The sequence below is a fragment of the Juglans microcarpa x Juglans regia genome, chromosome 1D (genome assembly GCF_004785595.1).
Source record: "Juglans microcarpa x Juglans regia isolate MS1-56 chromosome 1D, Jm3101_v1.0, whole genome shotgun sequence".
NCBI classification, from domain to species: Eukaryota; Viridiplantae; Streptophyta; class Magnoliopsida; order Fagales; family Juglandaceae; genus Juglans; species Juglans microcarpa x Juglans regia.
The window spans coordinates 1,728,291-1,751,846 of NC_054594.1; the positions used below are offsets into that span (position 1 = coordinate 1,728,291).

The 23,556-nt window shown below is 36.5% G+C and overlaps 2 protein-coding genes across 2 annotated transcripts; one reads left to right on the top strand and one right to left on the bottom strand.

Annotated features, from left to right (window-relative positions):
• The first annotated feature begins 1,381 nt into the window (after positions 1–1,381).
• Positions 1,382–10,379, top strand: LOC121249452 (nicotinate phosphoribosyltransferase 1). The gene is made up of 15 exons (XM_041148164.1): positions 1,382–1,862; positions 2,425–2,572; positions 3,388–3,507; positions 3,737–3,871; positions 3,952–4,013; positions 4,754–4,829; positions 5,004–5,105; positions 5,665–5,781; positions 6,534–6,592; positions 6,704–6,878; positions 7,662–7,796; positions 7,871–7,969; positions 9,478–9,586; positions 9,670–9,782; positions 9,901–10,379. The coding sequence occupies exons 1-15, from the start codon at positions 1,702–1,704 to the stop codon at positions 9,976–9,978; spliced, it is 1,689 nt and encodes a 562-aa protein (XP_041004098.1). The 5' UTR covers positions 1,382–1,701; the 3' UTR covers positions 9,979–10,379.
• A 467-nt stretch (positions 10,380–10,846) lies between these two features.
• LOC121249237 (DNA polymerase alpha catalytic subunit) lies at positions 10,847–22,937 on the bottom strand. The gene is given in 32 exon segments (XM_041147955.1): positions 10,847–11,203; positions 11,305–11,379; positions 11,612–11,731; positions 11,826–11,879; positions 12,023–12,242; positions 12,487–12,560; positions 12,664–12,753; positions 12,855–12,968; positions 13,102–13,185; positions 13,294–13,407; positions 13,857–13,902; positions 14,038–14,135; positions 14,227–14,349; positions 14,646–14,738; positions 14,888–14,944; positions 15,067–15,139; positions 15,253–15,371; positions 15,870–15,962; positions 16,116–16,439; positions 16,539–16,658; positions 17,184–17,297; positions 17,365–17,544; positions 18,288–18,402; positions 18,516–18,594; positions 18,597–18,678; positions 19,156–19,344; positions 19,478–19,568; positions 19,822–19,886; positions 20,075–20,149; positions 20,293–20,376; positions 20,788–20,958; positions 21,673–22,937. Coding segments are annotated over 32 exon segments (4,674 nt in total). The 5' UTR covers positions 22,864–22,937; the 3' UTR covers positions 10,847–11,056.
• Positions 22,938–23,556: the final 619 nt, after the last annotated feature.

Genomic DNA, 23,556 nt, shown 5'->3' on the forward strand with positions numbered 1-23,556 from the left:
TCTGTTTGTTGAATATATATATAAAACTAATGTCTTAGGACTTTCTTGTATGTGTTTAGGAATCCTTAGAATTTGTACATCTAATCCTTTCACGTCAAGTTCGAAGAGACAGTGGTTCACTGAGCCTGAATGCAAGCTATGTTACTATGGTTACAGAAATAAATCAAATATAATCAGAGGTTGCCTTGCCAGGTATGGCGAAAAATCATACAAATTTAAAAACGGCACATAATAGATGCTTCGAAATGAAGCCACCGAGGCAGAACAGCAACTTCTGTCACTTTTTGGCATCCTAAACATGTTCATGTTAAATGTTATACTGTAGGCAGGAAAACGGGTCACCTGGACAAGAATAAAGCAGAACAAGACAAAACAATCATAAAAGACTCACTGCATATGACGCGAACCCACCATTGTTTTTCTCAAAATGAAACTAGGTACAGCTCTTGCATATTCCTCCTGACTTTCATATTCTTCATTCAGCGCAGCTTTTAAAAAACGAAAAATGCCACTGGAAATCACAAGGGAAAATAACCAAACTTTTATTAGTCCTTGGCGTGAGGTTCACGGGAAAAGTCTATAAAAACGAAATGTATCAAAATGTTTGAAGTCGGTTCAGTCAAATTCAAAAGAGTGTGAAAATTCTGCATCTCTAATTCAAAAGTTTTGATCTGAAGAATCAGATGAAGAAAATAAAAAGAAAAAGTAAAGTTATTACATGTACGTGAGTTTTGGGCACACCTTTTCAAATGCGTATCCGAAGGACATAAAAGAACACCAATGTCATGCATCAGTAAATATTCATTTTCATACTTTATATCTATAATTTTTTTTATAAGATATGAGGATAACTTTTATAAATTATGAAAATTTTTTTTATAGGATATAGAATAGTAAATAATAACTGATAAGAAGAATTTTTCAACCACTAAATATAGTGCCTGAATTACTCGTCAATAATGTTTTTCCTTATCATAAGAAGAGAAAAACAAAATGCTGATACAAACAAATAAAAACGATCTACGGTTCCTATCCTCATTTAATAATTGACGTGTTGTATTTGAACTCTTTTTTTTTTGGGAAAGTATTATATATTACTTTCTTATCTAATTTTTATCATTTTATAATTATTTTATAACTTGATTGGAAGAGAGCTACGTCATAATTGTGAAATAGTCAAAAAGGAATTGGAGACATATCTTTACTCTATAATGGCATAAAAATAAGATAAATAATGCAATATATAGTTTTTTTTTTTAAATATTGTGAATAAAGAAAATTGCAAGAAATTGTATGGGTCCCGTAAGGATAAGCGTCTGTGTGACGCGTGTGCTTTGCACAAAATAAACTTTGTTCTTCGTTTGCCTTTATTTTTTAAGGATTTTCGCAGGACAAAAAAAAAAAAAAAAAAAAAAAAAAAAGTAAAGAAAAGAAGAAGAAAGAAAGAAGCAGCAGCCTCGGTGTTTAACGGTCTTTCGTTAGTAGTTTCTCCGTGAGCTGTGCTCCAAGAAACAAAACCCTCCCGGTTCTGAACTGCGGTTCTTGTCTTCTCCTTCGTGTCGGTTACGCTTGCCTTTGAAGTCGCGAGTACCTCTATATATTTATGTATCCGTCGTTATAATCGCAGAGCGAAGGAAAACGAAGTACGACGACAAAACAACGACAAGCATACCAAACCCTAGGGATTTGAATTAACAGGGAATGGATGTGAAAGAGAACGTTCCGAATGGGGAGCTTTCTGCTCGGGTCCATGTACTGGACGGGCCAACCAACCCGATGGTTACGCCTCTCCTCACCGATCTCTACCAGTTCACCATGGCATACGCTTACTGGAAAGCCGGAAAACACCGCGAACGAGCCGTGTGAGTTTTTGCGTTATTATTCCTTTCCTCTTCTTTTTCCCCGAACATGTCTTGTTCCCTAGAAAATTGGAAAGAAATTATTGTTTTGTAATTTTGGAAAATAATTTAAGCATTTCTTGACCTATGTTCCCTTACTGCTAAAACCCATGAAGGTGGCATGTAAACCTCCTCATGTAGTTTTCATGTTTTAATAATCACGCATTAATGAAGTTGGTATCGAATGGGTGAATTATGGAACCATGCAATAAATAAGTTCTCGTTTTCCTACTCATTAAAAAAAAAGAAAAGAAAAAAGCGAACAGACAAGGCATGTCTAATCTCTTGCTCAAATAGTCCTTTTAATTCTGTTTAATTCTGGATTGATTTGAATGTGAACCATGTCATTTAATCAACTTGTTATCGTCAATGTTTAAGCCATTACATTCCTAGTAATATCTCATATGTTTTGTCCCTAAGCTGCTCATTCTATTGCTTCTAGATGGTGTTGCTATCTTTTAAGAGATTAGCTTTGATTTCTACTTGCTTAAGAAGTTTCCATTGTCTAATTCATAGTTTCTTTCAGGTTTGATTTATATTTTCGGAAGAACCCCTTTGGTGGTGAATATACTATCTTTGCTGGTTTAGAGGAATGCATAAGATTCATTGCTAATTTCAAGTTAACAGCAGAGGAAATCTCTTTTATTCGTGAATCCTTACCTTCTTCATGTGAGGTAGATCAAACTATTAAGAGTTCATTTTTTAGAAATAATATTCTGATTTTAGTTCAAGAGAAGTAGCGATAAAGCTCTTTAAATAATGAGAACAATTATTGTTATAGACACATTAACCTTTATAATAAATACAAAGGCAGCTTTGCCAATCTTATATCTTGTACATGCTATTAATATACAACAACAATTTGCTGAAAGAATTTTGCTTTTTTTTTTTTTTTTGTCAATTCAGAGGAGATCTGCAAAAGTTATGCGTGAAAAACCTAATTTGCAGATTATTACATGGGTCTTACATACAGTTGTTTGACTTGATGTCTCTCCCAGAATCATATGGGAGAAGGAAGAACACTGTCCTGGTGGTTATAAAAGTTTCTGAATAAGCTTATTTGTTTTTCTTTGCTACTAGGTTATGTTAACTAAGATATGCTAGTTTGTGACATTAATTGCATAATACCTAAGTAGGCACTGCTATTTGGGGGACATGCTTTGGCAGTGCTTTGTAGACCACCAGTTGGTAATGAAAATCAAATGATGGCCAGGAGTAGCTTTACCATGCACTATTTTAATTTTTCAACTGTTTTTTTCTTCACCTTTACCCATAATTTTATTACTTATTAGTTTTTATCCTCTGGATAGTGTGAAATTAGGTGAGTTGGTTTTGAATCTTGTGATAAGAAAATAACTCAAAATGAAATTAAAAGTCATGTTCTTTCTGGATGTAGTTTCAAAGTGCACTTTTGATATTTTCCTTGCTGTGTATATGTGAACCTGAAAAAAGTGGTTGGCTAATCCTTTTTTTTTTTCATAATCTATAGGACGGATTCTACGACTATCTTAGAGGAATCGACTGTTCTGACGTTGAAGTGTACTCTGTTTCGGAGGGATCAGTTGTTTTCCCAAAGGTGCCATTGCTAAGAATTGAGGGGCCGATTGCCGTGAGTACCATGAAACTGGTTTTCTCCCCATTTTTAATTTCTTTACAAAGTTGACGTCTTTGAAATAAAGTTGTTATGTTTCATTGTTGTTGATTGTATGTACGTGTGTGTATTCCTTTTCATTGATATGTACACATGTTATGGTTTCTTGAATACTCATAATAAAAGTCTCATCGTTGATTGTTTTTAAGACTACCTAATAATCATGTTGCAAATATTGCCGTATCAGGTGGTTCAATTGCTGGAAACTCCATTTGTGAATCTTGTTAACTATCCATCATTAGTTGCTACTAATGCTGCAAGGCATCGATTTGTGGCCGGAAAATCTAAAATGCTTCTTGAGTTTGGGCTTCGACGAGCTCAGGTGGCTGATTTGTTTTCTTTATTTTGAAGTGCTTATCTGTGTTTATTTTCATCCACAAGATGTCTTTGTTTTATATTTAGGGACCTGATGGTGGAATAGGGGCATCAAAGTACTGCTACATTGGGGGCTTTGATGCTACGAGGTAGTATTGGTTGAAAGTTTCACTTGTTGCATTTTCAACTGCAATGTTTTTCATCAATATATTTCCCATAGACGGAATTTAGTAGCAATCTGCCCTTTTTGAAAATCTTTTAAAATATATATGATAATGCACTTTTAAGTATTGTTTGTCTATGCTAAGTCTCGTTTGACATGGCACTTCTACATTCTAGATTCATCATCTGGGGCCAAATAACTTGATTTTCTCCCATGAATTATTGCCTTAATGGATCAGTTCAATCCATAACTCAAGATGTATCTTCAAGTCATGAAGACGTATTTGATCAAATTATTTAAAGAAAACTTCGGATTTTGAAGGCTTGCCTTTGGGTTCACATATGCTTGCTGATATGGTAGTTCTTAGAACTCATATGGAAACGTAATTTTTTCCTGTTCGTATGTTAGTTTTATATGTTACTTGTATATAATAAAAATTCAGTTGAAGTTCTGGTTATTAGTGCATCCACATGGTATTGAACATGCATGGTATGCCGAGAAACAAAGGATAAAAAGAATTCAGTTGAACGTAGATCGAGTATTTAATACTTATCAGGATTTGTCTCTTGCAAAAAGAATCTGATACTTTAGATCACCAAAATTCATTCAACTTAAGTCCTTCAGCTTCTGCTGTTGATCTGGTTTAAGGTTTGACACATGAAAAAAAAAAAAAAAAAAGATCTTGGTCAATGTTTGACATAGCTTTTCTTTGTGTTGTACTGACAGCAATGTTGCGGCTGGGAGGTTATTTGGAATACCACTTCGCGGAACACATTCCCATGCCTTCGTTAGCTCATTTATGGTTTGTATTTCTTGCATGGTTTTTCATTCCATCTTTATATGATATTTGATATAATGTACATAAAGTTGATTATAATATGTTTGTGCTCTGTGAATTATGTTTGCTTTGCTATTGACTCATGTCTAACTTTGTGCATGAAGCTAGTCTTTATCTGATTTATTCAGTGATTTGCAGAGCCCTGATGAGATCATAGATAAATCACTTCATAGCAGAGATGGATCAAGTATCTGTGAGGATTTTGTTAGTCTAGTTCAGACATGGTTAAGCAAAATTCAGGTATTGTTTTCAGGCCTTTAATTTTTTTGGCTGTTTATTCTATGGCTTATGAATATGTGTCCACCATGTTATATTCGTGTATTTATTCAAGAGAATTGAATTAACATACTACCATTTTGAACTACCACACAAGCTATTACTTGAAAATGCTTTAAACTAGACATATTCATTTACTTTCCAATACATGCAAATTGAAAAAGTGAAAAGTGGAAATGAAAATTGGTTGTACTGTAAGGTGGTGAGAAAATGCTGGTGAGCTATATTGAATAAAGAATGTGACCCTTGATTAGGATTTCTTGAGCCAGACCCAATGAGATGGAATGTTTTCCTTTGTTGAGCTTAGACCATAAATTCTAGCTTATTTTTTCCATTCTCTTTCTTATCATAAAAAATATGCGACTCAGCTTTTTTAGATACTGCCCCTATTTGCATATGCATGCATGTATTAAGTTGAAATGCATGAATGTTTTACCGACTTATGTGACTGATAAGATTTTTGTTTCACCTTTATGAATTCATTAAAATCACGGCAATACTTAAGCCCATGCATGCTTTGCAGTGGTCAAATTCATTACGCGGCGTGTTCGGTGAAACCAATCAAAGCGAGCTAGCAGCTTTCATGTCATATGCCCTGGCATTCCCTAATACCTTTTTAGCTCTTGTGGACACATATGATGTAAGCGAAAATTTTGCAAATAATCTCAAGATGTTTAAATAATGTGGATAAGACTGATTTACCTCTTTATGTTTGTTAACCAGTGACATCCGGTTTGTTTCCTCATCACGTTTTATCATTTACTTTTACTTAACCTTTCTCCCTCCCTCTCTCTCTCTCTCTCTCTCTATATATATATATATATATATATATATATCATCATATTATGCTTTGTCCGGATGGGCTGCTCAAGCCAATCAATTTCTATTTGAAGATCTAGACTATGTTGCATTTGGCTGTTAGAGGTTAAAAAGCAGACATCAGAAAATGTTCTATTAAGTTAGGCGGGCTTTTGAGGGTGATCTCGAAATGTTTTTGTACTGTACACTAGTGTGATAATTGTGGTGTGAGGGCTTAATGGTCCCCAGGTCATGCATCAACAGCTATTCATTCATTAATAAATAGGTTTCTTTCTGATTTTGAACTTTTTCCATCCCCCAAAAAAAAACAAAAAACAAAAAAATCTGCTCATTGAATTTCTGTATGTGCTTTAAAAAAAAAAAAAAAGTCTGAAGTACCAATGGTGTCAATGCAAGGGGCCCTGTTCATGTAGTTCATGGTTGTGCTTTTTGTGGAGTTCAATGTGTCCTATACTTCCTTTTTTTCATGTCAAGAGATGGTTACCATATTACATTTCTAAGCACACTTCATTTAGGTACAACTTGTATGTATTGCAAGTGTTTAATAGCATCTCATTGACATTTATTGTACAGGTTATCAGGAGTGGAATCCCTAACTTTTGTGCAGTTGCTTTAGCACTTAGTGATTTGGGGTATGTCTAAAGGTTTTTGATTTGCCTTATGTGCATGAAATTTGGAAGACTCTTCACTTCCATAAACTGACCCTTGTAAATTAAACTAAGTGTAGATGATGTGCTGTACAGGTACAAAGCAGTAGGGATCAGGTTGGACTCTGGTGACCTAGCATATTTGTCTTGTGAGGCCCGGAAGTTTTTTTTGGCCATTGAGAAGGAATTTGGAATGTCTGGCTTTGGAAAAATGAGTATCACAGCTAGTAATGACCTTAACGAGGAGACTTTAGATGCTTTAAACAAACAGGTAATGACTTTACACCAAATTTTGTGTATACTATATTGCTTATTGTCGGATTTCTGTACAATGCATTCAAAGCCCCTGGAGACTTTGTCTAATTGAAGTATTAATATAGTCTGCTCCAAGTAGGACAATCAAACAAGATGATTGTATGCCACCAAGTAACAGAGATACCTCTTTGACAGGGTGTTGCCTGGCAGTTATTTCATTCAGCAGCATGCTGAATGAAGATATATTAGCTGTTGTTCTTTAATGATTTCATTTTCATATATTTTTTCATGGCCCTGATTCTCTCAGATGTTGCTTGTTAAGTTGTTATCACATATCTAGTTTTAGTGAAGTTTGATGGGTTTAATCTCTTATTAATTCTAGATTATAGTTACCAAATAAATTGATCTTTTCTTTATTTTGTCAAAAGGCTCTATCGATATAGAAAAACATTGTAGGACAAGTTCTTTTAACTGTGCATCATAAGTCCACATTAATTTCACCTGAATTGGTGGTGACTATGTAATCCCACACCACATTTACTTTCTGACTGTTTGGTTACTTGCTCAGGTGAATGTCATGTATTGAAATTTGTATGTTTGTCTTTTGTTGTCATATCTCCTATCTGGGGATATATTCTCTCATTAATCTTCTGTTTGTTGTTGACTCTCTCTGTCTCTCTCTCTCTCATGTTTCTTCTTAAATTTAAAGCTTAACCACTCGTTCTTTCCTATAAATGTGATACCATATCTAGTTTCAAATTATATCAATTTTTCTATTGAATTTGCTTTTTTTGGGCAGGGTCATGAGGTTGATGCATTTGGAATTGGAACCAATTTGGTTACGTGCTATGCTCAAGCTGCTTTAGGTTGTGTTTTCAAGCTCGTTGAGATAAATAATCAGCCACGCATCAAGCTTTCTGAAGATGTTTCAAAGGTTTGATCATGCTGTCACAAAATCTCAACAAGACATTTTCTATTTGTCTCCTAATATTTTTCCTTTATTTCTAGGTCTCTATTCCATGTAAAAAACGGTGTTACAGGTTGCATGGGAAAGAAGGCTATCCCTTAGTAGACATAATGACTGGGGAAAATGAACCATCTCCAAAGGTATCTTGCATTTCTACTTTCTTAGTGCTCCTATAAGTTCCCAACCTCGGTATATAGATGTGGGCTTTCTCAGCAATATATATCTGTCATTCTATCATTAGTCAAATTATCTACAATTAGGAATACACAGGCTGGCAATGTTTTTTAATCACCATGTCAGCTTGTGGATTTTGGTTGCACCAGGTGTTAAGGAGTAGGAAAATGGTGCCAAGGATACCGTCCTTTTTATATATAAAAAAGAAAAGAATAAGAAAATGGAGTAAAAGAAGAGAGGCCTCTTTTCATTATCCTTTCAAACATGAAATGCGATTTTTAGTTGGTTTGAAAAATAAAATGAAAGACTAGGCTGCCAGGTCTAGGGTAGTTGCTCTTCAAGCACTGTACATATGATTCAATACGTTCTGAACAATCAGGAATCCCAATACTTTGTCATCTGAAAAAAACCAATCGTTCTCTCCTGGCTTTCTGTTGCAATGTAAAATTTAGCCGAGGCCTCTGGTGTTATGTTTAACGTCTTAATTTTTAGACAGCCAATCCAAGCTTTGGATAGAGGAGGCTTGAGTGGTTTAATGCCGCTCTAAAGTCACATCTTATGATGATTTCTGAATAATTTGGGTTAAGGTTTATTTGAGTTGAGAGTTGGATGGTCAGAGTTGCCAAGCCATAGATTGCTCTATATCATTATTATTTTTTGTTAGGTAACAATTTTTATTAATGAAAATAGGCATAGCCCAAGTACACAGAGGGTATAGAAGAGTTTACACCCAGTTAAGAGGAAGAGATTGAAACAAGAAAATCATGAAAATCTAGACCATTGCTATCTACAACATCCACCCATAGGAACAAAGTTTTCACAAAGAACAATCTAATCTCCTCCAATATTTTTGCTACTTATCTTCAAAAGTCCGATCATTTTGTTCCTCCCATAGGCACCAAAGAATGCATATAGGCACCATCTTCCACACAACTGTGATTTGTGGAATTCTGCCCAAATTCTTACAATTGGCCAGGAGCTCAACCACCGTAGCTGGCATAACCTAGGCTACATCCAATCTTCTAAAAACATCAATCCAAAGTGATCTAGCGACCTCACAATGTAGTATAAGATGATCCAGTCTCACTATTTTTCCTGTACATACAACACCAGTCCACAACAATCACTCTGCGTTTCCTTAAGTTATCCATAGTCAAGATCTTGCCCAGCCAAAGATGCTGTCCCAGCAAAAAAAATTGCCTTAGAAGGCACTTTATTTCTCCAAATACTTTTCCATGGAAAGCAATTGTGTTGTGGGTTGATTAGGGTCCCTATAGGAGCGGACAGAAAAAACCCCTTTTTTAGAGGGCATCCACCACAATTTAGCACGCCTATATATTATTAGTGCAAATTTTTTTTTTTTTCCTGTATACCCTTATATTGCTTGCCCTTTGAATCTTACGTGTGAGTTCACTGTTTACCACATATTGAATGGTGTAAGTTTGTATTTGTCATGTCTACTTCTAACGTGCAGGTAGGAGAAAGAATCTTGTGTCGCCACCCTTTCAATGAATCTAAGAGAGCATATGTGGTGCCACAGTGTGTTGAGGAGCTCCTAAAGTGTTACTGGCCTGGAAACTCAGGTTACTTGGAAATAATTTTAATTATGCTTGTGATTGGTTAATCATTTCGCATAGTGGGTAACCTCGAGTTTTATTTCTTGCAGGTAAACCAAGAGAAGATTTACCACCTCTGAAGGAAATCAGGGAACGTTGCATCAAACAACTTGAGCAAATGCGTCCCGACCACATGAGGAGATTGAACCCAACGCCATACAAGGTAATAGATAAATATATCAAGCTCAATAATTTTCTCGTATGTATAAATTTTCAAGTACTGCAATTACAATTGCTCAAAGAGAAACGACTGAAACTTCAATAATATGAATGGTAAACAGGTGAGTGTAAGTGGAAAGCTTTACGACTTTATTCATTTCCTATGGCTCAACGAGGCACCTGTTGGGGAGTTGCAGTAAATAAAGATGTTGGTGGATTGCATGGATTGGAGGGAATAATTGAAGGGCAAAATAATTATTTCAATAAATTTGCGGAAGCTTCAAATAGTCAGCAAATACATCCAAATCATATATATATATATATATATATATATATATATATATATTATATTACATTTAAATTGGATTGACGAATAATCATTTGTTTTCTAGGCTTATAAAAACATTTATAGCTTGTGCCCACATTTCTCATTCATTTGCCCAAATCTGTCTCCTTTTTCCTCCGACCATTAAAGGTTGGCTAAGGTTTTAATTTTGATGGTATGCTTCCTTCAAGTCTATCGAATCTAAGGATTAAATAATTTGTAACCACAAAGTTGATAATTTAATTTATATAAAATGAGTGTGATGAAGATATGTTACATGGGTCCAATATTTAATTGGATTAAAAGCATGTTAAATTTGCATGATATTGGGAATTCGTCATAAAAAAAAATAAAATAAAATAAAAAGGTTTAAGGTCTTTTCCTCAGCGTGAACCCAAAGGTTATTTTGGGTTGAATGTAACTTACAAGAGGAAGGTACAATTCAAAGTGGACCTAGGCCCCGTCATTTCTAGGATCTTGAGTGTAAAAGCCTGGCACACTACGATCTTTTTCGAAGGTCAGCCCAAGTTATCTTAAAACCGAGTCCCAAAGAAGAATTCAAGGATTCTAGAAATATTACATAATGGGAAATCATCAAATAGAGGAAGCAAGTTTATTCACGAGTTGGAAAACGTACCGCAAAGATTAAAATACAGATCAGAAAATCACTTAGTATTAATGATATTTGGGTTGGAATATAACTACAATGCTACTGAGAAAAGGAGACAGAGACAAACTCTAGCTACCTTTAGCTGTGTGGGTTATTATTAATAATATCATGTTCACCACAATGAATCTTGAGACGCCAACTTAACATTACGAGGCACCTCTCTCTCTGATTTTCCGGACGCTATATATATATATATATATATATATATATATATAGAAAAGCAGCAGGGAAAGGAACAATCTAAATGGACATTAAAATGAATCTGCTTCGTTTACCCATTCATTCAAACTGTGATGATAAGATCCTGCAGCTGTACCCATCCAAAGGCACATCGATCCCGTATCCTTTGAACTGTTGATGCAGCCAAATCGATCATTGGCCGGATTTTGGCCAACTCTTTTTCAAGCGGCAATCTATTGCTAGCCTCAACCTGCAATGCCAAACAGCAACAGAAGACTTGACACGTAAATAGATAATTAGACAATAATGTTAAAAAGAGTCCAGAGTGCGAAATGAAGCCAAGGAAACAACCTTTTCTAAGCATCGTACAGTGTCCAAAACATGGCAGAAATATGCGAGCTGCTTGTACAGATCTGCTTCCGTGTACTAGTGAAGGTACATTCCACACCAAACAACACAAAAACAAACATCAAATTGGTAAAGGATCTATTTAGATCATCCGGCAAAAAAAAGTATTGCCAGAGCATCTTTATAGTTATTGGCCAGGACAACTCCGGGGACACAGTTTTTCATTGCACCGGCCATGACAGAATATGCTCTGGAATTTATAATTGCCAAAATTTAAGCAGCATTAGTTGACCAAGTTTATGATGAAAACCTTTCTAACAAGACGCCCGTTGCAGCGTGGATAGTTGGGACAAACTGTTCCTCTCTCAGAATCACCGACAAGCCGGAGGTTGAGACTGCGCGTGGTGTATTTGCAAGTTTCATCATCGCACTGAAAGCAAAAAACAATCGAATTATTCATTACCAACAAAAAATGATATCACTACTTCAGTAGTTTCCGTAGAAGTTTGCAAGCAGGACGCTACCGTCATCAAGCCCCTGTAGTACTTTGACACAAACCCCTCCGCTTGCCTTTTGACCTGTCAATGAAGAACACATTTTCAATCAATATTCCACGACAATCCTCTATCCAAATTCCAAAACCCAAGAATAGGTTTTCCAATCATCGAAAAGTAAGACGAGCATAATCATGTATCTTGGATTCTACAGTTTATGCAAAAACCTGGTTGGCAATCGTTGCTGAAGATATTCTACCCACTGTGCCTTCTTCTGGGCATTTGGGACAACGAAGTTTTTGCCAAAAACTGTTGGTGGATTCCTCTGCCTGTGGCTTTGATGGGTTCTCATTGATTGACTTACAAATGGAACTGAAGACTGCAGGACAGTCAAAAGTACCGGAGCAGCTGGGACACAACAAAGTCAAAGGCTCACAGCCCCTATATCTGCAAGTGAAGTCATCATGAGCATCCCTCCATTATTTTATTTTTCTCAAAAATATTTATAGATTAAATTCTGGTATTTTATGAATTAATCTAGAAATAGGAAAATATCATTAAGGTTAGGGAAACTGTGGATGAAAATCTCAATATGATTTGGAATAATTAGCCACTAGAAAAAAAAGGAAGGGTCAGAGTGGGTTATTACACAACATGCATTGAGAAAAACTAGTGGGAAATCATCGCACACCTCTCATCATCTGTAGCAAACAAGAGCGAACTGGAAGGCTCATTGCTGACAGCTTCACTTGATTTGTTTTGGAACTAGAAGCAACCATAATTTACAATGTCAGGAATAGAATCTAAAGGAAAAAGAACCACTGGATATCAGTCTGCCGGGGAAGGGAAGGGTGGGGAACCAGTTTACCTTAGATGAGTCAAGCCCCAAGCAATCAGCCAGGCGTTCTGGGCTTGTGCCTTGAATTGAAGCACAAAGACGTGATACCACAGGATGAATCTGCAAGGGGAAACCATACTTCAATGGAGCCACAGCATGGAAGTAACAAATGACCATAATTATTCAACAATTTAATTAGGATTCTGGAAAGAAAACAGCACCTGCTGTGACAAGTAGTAATCAATGTCAATCATCCATTTCCCATCTTCTCTTTTCAATTCATCAGGATGTCTAGCACGCTGAGCAATCGCTGTTGAACTACTTGAACTAGTTCCCTATCCATGAAAAGGGAAAAATGAAACAAGGAGACAATTATAGAAACATAATATCACAAATACAAAAGCACTGTATGTTAAGAGGTCAGCTACCAATAATTCAACAAGAAAGAGAAATGAATGCATATCAAACCTGTTCACAGCATATAATGTAAGGGATCGTATCACCAACATTGCAACCAGTAGAATAACCACTTTGTTTCAATCGTTGTGCCACCTAGAATTGATTGGCAGAAGAAATATTATACAAAAGATCAGATGGATAGAATGCATTAAATATATAAGGTCAACTTTCATCTAATTGTAGAAGTCAGACTGAACTCACTTGAACATGTGGTTGATTTTTGGCATCTGGGTAAGCTTCGGGAGGTTTAGTCAATGTCTTTGTGATGATGTATTTCTCAAGTGACACTTGTCCACTCCTCATATCTTCTTGTACCTGTTTAATATGCAACTTAACTAATTTCCCATTGACAATAACTTCAAGCCATGAAACATTTGTGAGCTCAATCAAACAATTTTCAGTTGAAAATAGGATAACTTCACTAGAACCAAACTCCTTAATAATTTCATGCACGTCAACCACAATCAAATGCACATGAGCCAAAATGTAAAAGGGAGTTTATTTCCTAAACAAAATATCATGGTGAAAGTCTCTGTTCCGATACAATTAATGATGGACATGTCCTCAAATTTACCGGGTTGGACCTGTCTACTTAAAAAACTTGAACTGGTTCCTCAAGTTTTAGCAGTGTACTGAATGAACAACATCCTAGACCTATGCCGAAGTAACATAAAAATGGCAAACATTGCCACTACCTTCCCCGTCTCCCAAAATATTTATCAGACAGAAATGTTGACAATAATGAGAGAAGAAAATGACTTCACCTTCATGAGAGAGTTATGTATCGATTCAACAACATCCTCGCATGACCTGATGAGCATAAGAGCGATAGATGTGACAAGACAAGTAACTCAGCTGTTTAGCTTAGATTGCCAGCTTAGAAAAAAAAAAAATCAAAGTCACATTGTTGAAGAAAGATAAAAAAAAGGAGTTGAAACAATGTACCCTCCCGACAAAATTTGACTCAGGCAGAAATCTCCCAGCTCCTTTGATATTAAGCTCCAGTCACGACGAACCATATCAAGACCCTTGCGTTCAATGACCTGCACCAAGAATATAAACCCGGTAAATCCACTGTCCTTTCTTCTAGCAATGGAATGACTAACTAGAAGTGTTTTTTTTCCTTTATATGACCTCATAAGGTGTCCCATCCTTGAATTGTACTTTGACGGCTGCATATTTCTTTTTCTTCAGAAGCAGCATTCTCTTGTACAAACCGTCAAGATCAATTTCTAAACACCTGTACTTCTTGTTAACCTACAAACCACCAAGATGGAACTAAAGCAGGCTACCTTTATGACAAAAGAATAATCACATATCAACAATCAATACTCTTGATCATCCAACCATAATTAGCCATAGTCATTTGCACAAGAATCAAATATATATCATTAATGTCAGATATAAAGATGCTGCTTCTAAATTTGCTATCCAGTCAGTTGGTCAGAAGACATTCCCAACGAAATACTTGAATAATAATTGTAAGTTTTTACACCATAGGATTCTAAGTTATTCTCCTCATACAAATACCACGTTCAGAAGCATAACCTAACCTCTTGAATGACTTTCCCTGCAATTGCTTTTGCTTTTGCAATATCATCGAGTCCACTGTAGATCATAATTGAATCTGTATCACCATAGATTACCTGCAGGATACAAAGCAATGCTTCTTCTACTAGGTAAGATTAGCCTTCAATAGAAAAAATACAGAAGAAAACATTAAGTGAATAGTCCAAATTTATTTTTCTTTTACTTTTCTCATAGAACAACTTCCAAATTCAATATCAGAAATTACCTCTAAGTTTAAATTATTCCGAACAAGATCAACAGTACTCTGTAGAATCTCTCTCCCCTGCACAACAATTATGTCTGGCTCAATACTTATATAGAAGCATCCAATATAAATTACAGCATTTCTGTTAAGAGCAAGACATTTTTTGCAATTTAAGCATTAGTTATACATATTTCTCTTACTTGTAGTGTTATCAGCTCTGCTAGCGGCTTTGCATAAAATCGTGAATTGGAAAACCCCAGGCATCCATACATACTGCATTACCAAACAGAATAGAGCATATAAACAAAGAACCATGGAAAAGAATTTTAAAACCTAAAGTAATGAATGGAGAATTACAAATGAAAAGGAGCAGCAAAAATACAAACCTGTTTGCGGTGAGCTTTAGTGCTTGCTGCTGAATGTCTAGTTGCTGGACTTTGAGACCAGATGCAGTCTTCATCCATGACTTCACCATTCTCCGCCTTTGAACCAGGTTTTTTAGCAACTAGAAAAGAACATGTGAGAATAAAAAACTGCACCTCCTTATTAGCTAATAAAAGGAAGCAAAGTATAGTGCACAAAACTCCATACTATTTCAACATGGATATAATCATATAAAGGACATTGGGATCATTTGACAAATGTCATTGAGACTGGATAGAAGTTCTAGAAAAGGGGTGTAAAGCAACCACTCTACTTTCCTGTTACATCTTCAGAAGTTCAATAATTCTTTCTATATTCTGAAAACCCCAAAATGATGGTAAAACGGGTTCTTTCCCTACTTAAATCAGGCTGGCCACATACAACCAATCACCTAATCTCGTTTTTCTAACTGTCAAAAGCAAGCAGGATGCATGACAGGTGGTAGATCAGTCTGGCTACTGATATCTAGACCATGCTTGCATATAGCCTCCTAATCCAGTAAGTGAACTGGCATCATCATGAAAGTTCAACTGTGCTGAAAAAGAAAAGAACAAAGGATTCATTGCTGAGGTGATTTTACCTCCGGAAGAACTCCTGGTGTTTTACTAGATGGTAAGAGGGGAGCTAATCCATCTGGAGATCTTTCAACTGTTGTGAAGCAGATATTGTACTCCTGTAATATATCAGTTAAGCATTACTGCTTAATAATTATCCATAAATGGAATCATCACTTTGCATGGGAGGAGAGACTTGAAAATATAATAAAAGAACAGGAAATTTGAGGGAGTATCACCCAGGGGGAGTGGGCAAGAACATTGTTACAAACCTGAATGATAGAAGGGTAAAGACTATTGAAATCCAACAGTAATATATACTTGTCGTATAAACCTTTCTTTGGCTCCAACACCAATCCACCTGCATAGGCAGGACCCTTTTTGCCTTTTCCACGATCACTATGAGAAGCTTCATTATCCAAATTCGCATCATCCATATCCAATTCGTCAACATTTCTATCCTCAACACCATGATTTATTCTCCGTTTCGCCAATTTCGTTTCCTTCATATGAAATGACATCTTGTCTGGAACAATATATTTCTTTGCATGAAATGCATGCAATAAAAGGTACTCGACTCTCTGGGCCCTAGCACCCTGAAAAGGCATATGCAAGATGTGAAGTGTAGATCGAATTTGCCTATCACGAAATTTTAATTCTCAGATTGTGCAAGGAAACATATTGCAAGGACTCACTTGGAGTGTTTTCCCCCAGAGATTACCACTAATATTAGTCAACTGACGTGTGAGAGGCAGAACACTCAAATGAAACATGAGTTCCATGGACAACCATGCATCTGTCTCACCATACTCAACCTGGATAAATGAGGGGAAGTAACATTACTTTGAGAACCATAGTTTGCTGACCCACAAAGTGGTCATGATTTTCCAATTCTAGAAGGCAAAGTTATAATGTTGAACCACCATTTGCATCATAAAAGAACTCATCTGACTTTGCAGGCTTTAAGGTATGACTCAGTCAAATCTAGAAACTGAGACATACATACACAATCATTTCTTTCTTTCTTTCTTTCTTTCTTTTGATAAGAACACACAATCATTATGGTTTGTCAAAAGCTGGTAGTGGTGCACAACATATACAGGAAGAGTAAATGCAATCAAACTCATCATTATAATTACTTCAGTGTTTTTCACAACCACGAATCCCATCATATTTACAAAACAGTCACTAACTGACAGGCAATGTGGTCAACCTACAACCCTGACCAACCCATTACTAACAACACTGTTCTTTTTTCCAAAGAAAAGGTAATTATCAATCTTGATGTTTAATTAAACAAGAAAACCAGAACAAGAATTAAAGTAAAAATTAGAACATACAAGTTCCATGAGGGATTCTGAAGTTTGAAACATTCTAGGAATATCATGTGGAGTGATCTCCTTCCGGTCTTTGTTAAGCTGAGTCTTTGCGAGTTGCGTCAAAGAATAACTGACCTGGAAAAATCAGTTGCATATATGAGCTAAACATCATTAACACATGTTATCCAGACAAGTGTTCTACCTCTTTTAATAGATCTCGGGAACACAGATATGTATCACATAGGAGTCGACCAGCAATGCAAGACATCATGCCTTGACTTGCTCCAGACCCAAAGATGGAGCTTCCTTTTGCAAGCTTAGGCATTACAGACCGCTTCAGTCGACCTATTTTGGACCACATACTGCTTGGCACTCGGCAAACCTGTATCATTCAAATATGCAAGCATTTTTTGAGGGCAGCTCAGTATACATGCATCCAATGGGCACAGCAGAACTTGCATTTAAAAAATAAATAAATATTGGCAGCATCTTCAGCTGATGGTAAACTTAGGAGATAAAGATATTTTGGAGATGATGCCAGCTACCTATATGCACATCTGATGGATACAAAAAACAGAAGAATGTACGTTGAACAATTCAAGATAAATTTTTGGAATGACTTAGTAATTCAAGAACTAGAGATTGGCAAAACAAATTCCCAAGAAGGTATTAGTATCTTGCTTTCATTGGCTTTGAAACTATTTTTTCCATCTGATTAATAAAAGAGATGCATAAGCTAGACCAAATCACATTTACTAAGAGGAAACTGCATCTGGCTTGTAGTCAGATTTCATTTCGGCTTCGACTATCATATTTATTCCTATAAATACAAAACAAACCACCGTTTCTCTTATAGCCAACCTAGTTTGGATGTCAAGGTATTCTCAGGTATTCTAAGAATACCTCACTACTATTTATTATTTTATTATTACTTTTCACTTACTTTTACTACTATTCACTACTATTCAATATTCTATCATTACTTTTTCACTTCACAGAATACCTCACTTCCTAAACTCAACCAAACATCCATACAAGATAACTTATCATGGATATGCTTAAATTCTTTTTGATAATAAAAAAATAAAAAAATAAATAAATAAAGCATTACAAATGTGTTCCCACCTGGGCTCTGTGGAGAAGAACATCGAGGTCAAATCCAGATATATTATGCCCAACAAGAACATCACTATCCAACTTGTACAATTCAATCATTAGACGATTTAGCAAAGCCCTCTCACTGCAACACAAAGATCAAAATAGAAATAAAAGATTATTATATCAAAATACCATACTTTCTGAGAGGATTAAGAAGAAAAAAAATTGAATACATATCAGGCAGTTTAAACCTACCTGCTTTCAAAGCTTAAAACATTTGATCCAGCCTTTGAGTTTCTATCAGTAGCTTCTTTAGTGAATCCCATTGGAAATATGCCCCATCAAGCTTGCGGACAACAGTAAAATGGCTCAATATACGAGGTCTCTTCCATTCTGAAGCCATCATGGGAGTATCAATCTGAAAGGTCAAACAGCATAAGATGTATTACTGGAGCATGGCGTAATAGCTTATATCAGAAAAATTGGTAAACACAGGAATCGACATGCGTATGTTTCTTTATTCAGACATTTCGCCACTCAGCTAAACTTACAACACCGACTACTTGTATAAAGAAAAAAGAAAAGCAAAGTTAATGCCAGCCACTCCATGACACATGGAGTGAGTGTTATATTCACATCAGTTGTAAGACCAAATTCTCAGAAGAAATGCTAGGCTCTAGCTGAAACTAATATTTGACAATTCTTTGCCAAATTAAAAGTCTAATTATCATATCAACAAACATAAACCATAATGCAACCTAATTATACTATATCTAAGGATAAGAATATACAGATCAGGGGCTAACAATTACAAACACAATAAAAGTTGCACATCCTAAGAAAGTAAAATAATCATAGTGAAATCAGCATTACCAACAAGGGCTCTAGAACAAACCTTGGCCTTGTGACAGCAAAAGATGGATGCAGCAACAATTTCATTCATGTTCTGCTTCTCATCGATAACAGTTTTCAAATTTACTGCCGTAACAACCACTGGAGGAATGTCTACTGTGTTCTTTGATGAAGGTGAAATTCGTATGTCTTTTGGTGAGTCAACAGTCACCTCAAATTTGCACCAGCTCACCTGCATGAGTTTAAAACCAACCTATTAAAGCTGAAATTGAAAACGAGAGGTAAGGAGGGTGGGGAGAGAGAGAGAGCTCTAAGATTAATTGAACTTACAAATGAAAAAAGTACCCTGACAAAGAATATCTCACCCGTTGCAGAGCTTGGCACGTAGAAAATTTTGAAATTGACAGCCAGGTAGGTCCCTTTATCTTCCTTTTAATAAGAAAAAGCTCCAAAGCACTGTATTTAGTGAAATCATCAGTTCTCCGCTATATCTTGGCTGAAGTCTTAAGTAGTTCACCAAATAATGATAAATATAATAATAGATGAAGCTTGGCAAAAATACTGCAGATAATATATGATCAACTTAATTCATTGTTAGTAGCAAACTTTGAGGTAACTACTTGTCACAATACATCAAAGAAAGCAACTCATGTAGACAAATATATATATGAAACAATGAAAACGAAGAACCAGTTGCCGGTACTCAAACCTGCAATGAGTTCCCAACAGAGCACAGAAAGATTCTCCATTTAAATCCGCTGGAAGTGGTGGGTCCTGAGACAATATAATCATCCTAAGTACTTCCAAAATGCAACTATAAATTCCAGAGTCCCATGTTCTTTAAAATGAAAAAAAAAAAAAAAAAAAAAAAGTGCATATATAGTTGACATACGAAAATTTTGAACATGCATTTCAATTTTCTAACCCAACCTGCTATTCAATTCACAGGTTTAGTAATATACCTTGAATGGATAATTGATCTTAAGTACATAATTCTCCCCTACTGGTATGTCAGCTCGCTCAAATGCATATCTCCTCTGTGACACGTTTATAGGATACAAAATAAGCAAAAAAGTGGAATGAAGAACACTAAAAACAAATGAAAAGTGGTACAACAAAATTGTAATATATAAGTTAGACAATGCACAGCTGAAACATCTGGATGATTCAATCAGCAGACCTTAACTGGTGCCATACTAAAAGTTGGCACATTCATAACTAATAACCGCTTTGCGACTTCAGTCTTCAATCCTGAAGCCAAATCCTGCAATAAGAAAAACAAACAAAAAAATAAATAATTACATCAATAGTAGCAACCTAGGACAACTAAAGAAATCGAGATAAAATATAGGATAAAATACACTTTACCCCCTCCAGCCATTATATATGTGATTTGCAACTCAAAATACCAAAATTGACACATTGCACCATTAAGCTACCAAAATGTTACAATTTTCACACTCTGTTAAGATCTGAATGTCAATATTGTGCCATGGCACCTATTTCTCATACAGAAACAGCTAGAATTGGACAATAGTGCAATTTATCGGTTTTTGGTAGTTGGAGAGTGCAATTTGTCAGTTTTAACAGTTGAAGGTGCAGAGTGTAAAATGTTTGCCAGTCAGAGTACAAACTGTGTTTTCCTTAGAAATACATTTACAGAAATATAACTTACTTGCAGCTTGGAAAGGAAAGCTGTGCGAGAAATATGTGATTGTTCAACCTCTTTCTCAAGATTCATCATCTCTTCACTGCGAAACACAGAACCATTTGGGATCGCATAGACACATCTTTGCATGTTTTTTACCACCACACAGCAACTATGGTATGTACTTCCTGCTTTGACCTAAGTAGCAATGACAGAGGTTGACAGTGAAGTTCAGTTCACTGAAGCAACAAAACTCTCACATGACAAGATGCTTGAATGGGAAAAAGGTCAAATAAGCTATCAAGTGCTAGAATGCTACTGCTGATTGGATGCGTTAACAATTTCTCAAGCTTTCAAGTATGAAAAAAAGAAACTTCTTCAAGGAACAAGCAGCACTCTTTGTTGACCTTAAGGCATAATGAAACAACATATGCCAAAATTCAAGCTTATAAAAGATATATCAATTTGCAATAATAACATAATACAGCAAACAACAAATGGTAAACCATGTCAATTAAACAATTAGGGAAGGAAAAAATGAAATGTTCAAAAATAAAAGCTAATGTTTTCCAGCATCTGTGCCTCTATGCATTTCAAAACTGAAATATAAATTTGCACCACTTGCCTTGGAATCAAACTCATTAATCGTATTTATCAAAAATAAAACTCACGAATCCCGTGGGAGAACACTTTTTTATGAGGAAACGGAAAGAATCCCGTGGGAGAATACTTGAAAGAGACTTTCAACAAAACCAATTTACGAGAATTACAAAAAACAATGAAGTCTTTGCCATTTTTGGCTTACTTTGTTCTTCGGTGACCCATAATTTACGTACAGCACCTATATTACATAATTCGCATACAAAGCGCTTCCTTTAAAATATGCAATCGTATCAATATAACCCCACTTACCTTCCCAAACAGGTAGAGGTTGCCCGTATTAACACCATAAAACTCCTCATGTGCATCAAGGATGTAAAAAGGCAGCGACCCATCCGATTCCACATCAAAGTCCAACTTTTCTTCAATACTCGTACCGTTGCTGACTTCCTTTGCAACACCACCAATACTCCCATTCCCTCCACTCCTCACTTCCTGCCATCCCGCAGTAGCAGCGCTCAATGCAGGGTCTTTCTCTTCTTGAATCTTCGCATTCAGAGCAAAACCCTCTTCCTTCTTCACCACTGGCTCCACTTTCACTTCCACAACATTCACTATCTTCTCCTCGACCACGCCTCTTTGGGCTGTTGAAAAATCATCTAATCCCGAAATGACGTCCTTACCCATCTCAGATTTTAATCCTCCCCGGCCTTCAGATTCCTTATTCGAACCCTTCTCCTCCACCTGCACACAATTTCTCTCCGAACCCAACCCAGAATAACCACCATTTGTCGCAACCCCAGTTGCCAATTCGCTCCTATCCATCAAATCATCTCCCGCAACAGATAAACTCTCGCTCATAACATTATCAATTGGCATGAAACTCTTGGAAACCGACGCCGAACCCGGCTGCCCCCTTCTTCGCCTCTCTCTATCAGCTTCGTCCGGCGCAAACTCCGCAATCACATCATCGACAATACTATCACATGCCAGCCCTTTGGCCTTATCATCCTTACTCTTCTTGAAAAACACCGACGAAGTGAACATCGATGAAAGCCTCTGCTTCCCCATCATTGCCGCGGCCGCAGATAGCGAAGAAGAAGAAGCGGAGGGCTTCTTTAGCTGTGGGTCCCTCTTCTTCCTCTTCGGTCTCTCTTGTTCGCCGCCATCGGACTCTTCATCTGACGAGAAAGGGACCCCCGACTTGGACCAGTCCTCCTCCTCGCCCTCGTCGCCATACCCGAGGCCATCGTCGTCGACGATAAATCCCCGGACCTCCTCGCGGCGCTTAGCGACAAGAGCATCGTACTCTTCCTCACCAACGGTGTCGTAGATCGGGGTCTCGAGCTTGATCTGGAATCCGCCGCCGCCGCCGCCTCCGACCTCAGATCGTCGGCCTCCTCTGCGAAGGGCTTTCAGGCGCTCGAGTGCTTCGGCCCGAGCCGCCGCCTCCGTGCCTCGGCTCCTGCGCCTGCCTGAGACTAGTGACTGCTCGTCCTCCATGTCTATTCTCTATCCCGCTATTCCCCAACCTAGAGACAAGAAAGATCACCGTGAAGGGGCAAAGTGGGAAATTAGTTTAGGCAGTCGTAAAATGGCGGGAAGGTTTTGGCGCGGAAGTTATAGTGTGCTATTGGGTCGGATAGGTCTACATCATAGAACAATGGCCCATGGGCCAATAGATAGGCCCGTTTCGATATTGTGACAATTTGAATTACATGTCATTTTGTGGCATCATAGTTTGCAGGAAAGCTTTGTTATTCATTGATTGGAAAACCAAAGGCAAAGGATGCAATTTTACAAATGCAACATGTAAATTAAATGCAATTATAAATCAAAGGGAGCGTCTTAGAAAAGTGTTTTTACACTTATAGGTGAGTAGAAATTACTAGGGTGGTTTTTATATTTATAGGAAAATTAATGTTAGATACAGTTTTAAGTTACACGAGTCCTGTGCACTTTTATTTGAAAAAAGTGTAGCTCATATTTAAAAAATTAATTTTTTTTATTTAAATATCAAATTTGTCTACATTTTTTCTTCTTATATGTTTGAATTATTGTGAATTTTTTTGATAACTTCTATACTTCTTTGGATCATTTTTTTTTTTTTCTGAGTTTAATTTTCCAATCCAAGAAAGCAATACCGATCTCCCAAGGAACGCATCTAATAAAGCAGAGAATTGGGTTTGGATACAG